The sequence below is a fragment of the Macrobrachium nipponense genome, chromosome 45, assembly GCF_015104395.2.
Source record: "Macrobrachium nipponense isolate FS-2020 chromosome 45, ASM1510439v2, whole genome shotgun sequence".
NCBI classification, from domain to species: domain Eukaryota; kingdom Metazoa; phylum Arthropoda; class Malacostraca; order Decapoda; family Palaemonidae; genus Macrobrachium; species Macrobrachium nipponense.
In genome coordinates, this window is record NC_061105.1 from 42,398,619 (window position 1) to 42,401,107 (window position 2,489).

The 2,489-nt window shown below is 41.7% G+C and overlaps 1 protein-coding gene across 1 annotated transcript in view; it reads left to right on the plus strand.

Moving 5' to 3' along the window:
* Nucleotides 1-2,236, plus strand: part of LOC135214229 (DNA ligase 1-like) — a 75,928-nt gene extending 73,692 nt beyond the window's left edge. Inside the window, exon 6 of the mRNA XM_064248290.1 lies at nucleotides 1,639-2,236. Coding sequence (XP_064104360.1) covers nucleotides 1,639-2,236 — 598 coding nt within the window. The remainder of the gene's footprint in view (nucleotides 1-1,638) is intronic.
* The last annotated feature ends 253 nt before the right edge of the window (nucleotides 2,237-2,489 follow it).

A 2,489-nucleotide genomic window follows, 5' to 3' on the forward strand; every position in this document is an offset into this window, starting at 1 on the left:
AAAGTACGATGCAGGTGGAAATTCGCTGGATATGAAAAGGAAGTTCGGGTTTTCAAATGAATTTGATTTCGTACTGGAGAATCTTGGGATACTTCTAGTTTGTAGTTCCTCGTGTAATATAAATAAACGTTTGCAAATGTATCTAAATCTATGAACTACTAGTAATACCCTATGGTATATGAAGTAGCTCGCATATATATATATATATATATATATATATATATATATATATGTGTGTGTGTGTGTGTGTGTGTGTGTGTGTGTGTGTGTGTGTGTGTGTGTGTGAATAACTTGATCACGAAGTATATAAAACGTGATGCTATGTATAAATAAATGTTTTTGCCAAGGAGGAAAAAATGAAAGGTGAGAGAGCCAAGAACTTTCGGTCTAGCACGACCCTTTACTCAGGCACGACTGATCATACAAAGCAAAAAAATAGTAAAAGTAGGCTTAATATCCATACTCACATTACAAGATTAGCAATAAGGTCGATTTCACTCTACAGAAACGAGGAAACGCCTGAGGGCAAGACTAGCGATTTTTAGGCAGCCACACCTTGGAGGAGCACACACGTAGTCAACAGATGATTCATCCAGAAACAATACATTTTGAAAAAACAAGGAGGCATATACGACTTACTACCATGAAATTTACAAAAATATTCACAGAAAATGAGTGAAAAGATAAAAATAAGATATAAATATATCGAGCAAGAGAGAGAGAGAGAGAGAGAGAGAGAGAGAGAGAGAGAGAGAGAGAGAGAGAGAGAGAGAAATCGTTTCCTGGAAACCTCTGCCATGGAAAATGAATCCGATCACGACGGACATCTCAATCTCCTCTGGGTGATTATTTTTCTTATTTTGCCTTGGAAGAAGAAGAGGAGGAGGAGGAGGAGGAGGAGGAGGAGGAGGAGGAGGAGTATGCATACTAAGGGTGAAAGGCACAGGTAAAGAAAGAATAAGAAAGTATAGACAAAATACTAGACTGAGAAACGAGAGATTACTGGATTATTGACGTGAATTCTCTTAAAATGCATCTAAAATCATTCTTCCCTCTGGCCCCCGTTGTGGAAGTGCCGGCAGTGTACCTTAAGTGGTGCACTGTAGGTATTACTAAAGGCACTTATTGGCAAAACGTGAGAGTCGTACAAGGGAGAAAAAGAGAGTAGTTTTACTTCTCCTCCACCTTTATTCAAATCCTCCCTCTCTTCATTTCGGCAGAGTAATGTGCAGATAATACAAAGAACGAAAGAAGGAATACGAAAAGAAATAAACATTGTAACAGAGGAAGTAAAGCAAAGAAGGGCAAAAGGGGAAAGGGGAAAGAGAACCCCGCAAACCAACGAAGGCACAAAAACCTAACCACAAGGCAAGAAACCCTCAAGACCCCACAAGATGAATCCTAAACCCAAAAGGTGTAACCCTCCACTCACAAGAGGGAACCCCCACCCCACAAGATCAGTCCTCAACTCACAAGGGAACACAAACCCACAAGGAGGAGCCCTACAAGATGAATCCTCGACCCATAAACAGGAACCCAAAACCAAGAAAGGATCACTCAACTCATAAAGAGGAACCTTAAACTAAACCACAAGGAGGAACTCTTGGCCAATGAGATGAATTCTCATTCTAAAAAAAGGATCCTTCAACAAAACAAGGAGGAACCCTTAAACCAGAAGGAGGAACCCTTCAACACGAAGGAGGAACTCTTAAACCAGAAGGAGGAGCCCTTACACCAGAAGGAGGGACCCTCAATTCATGAGAAGGAACCCTTAAACCAGAAGGAAGAACCCTTCGACACGAAGGATGAACTCTTAAACCAGAAGGAGGAGCCCTTACACCAGAAGGAGGGACCCTCATTTCTAGAGGAGGAAACCTTAAACCAGAAGGAGGAACCCTCAATTCAAGAGAAGGAACCTTCAAACAAGAAGGAGAAACCCTTACACCAGAAGGAGGAATCCTCAATTCAAGAGGAGCAACCCTTAAACCCGAAGGAGGAACCTTTACACCAGAAGGAAGGACCCACAATTCAAGAGGAGGAACCCTTAAAGCAGGAAGAACCCTCAATTCAAGAGGAGGAACCCTTAAAGCAGGAAGAACCCTCAATTCAAGAGGAGGAACCCTTAAAGCAGGAAGAACCCTCAATTCAAGAGGAGGAACCCTTATGGCAGAAGGAGCAACCCTCAACCACAAGGAGGAGCCCTCAACCCACAATGATCAACCCTCAGCCTATGTGATCTATTTATTTCTGATCATCCTTTAATAGATATCATACGTAACTCAGTTCAGCCTTCGTCAGTATTCCAGAGAACTAACTCGACTTCCAGGTGTTGCGTCACATTCTCACAACAGCGTTTCGAACTTGTGTGATTTGGATCCCGCTGGAGCCTTCACTAATCAAAAAAGTTATGGGAAATGTTTCCAACAAGTTAGAATAAAGTTTAGGAAAACTCTTACACGACGGATTCCTTGAAGTTTCCCATTATTATG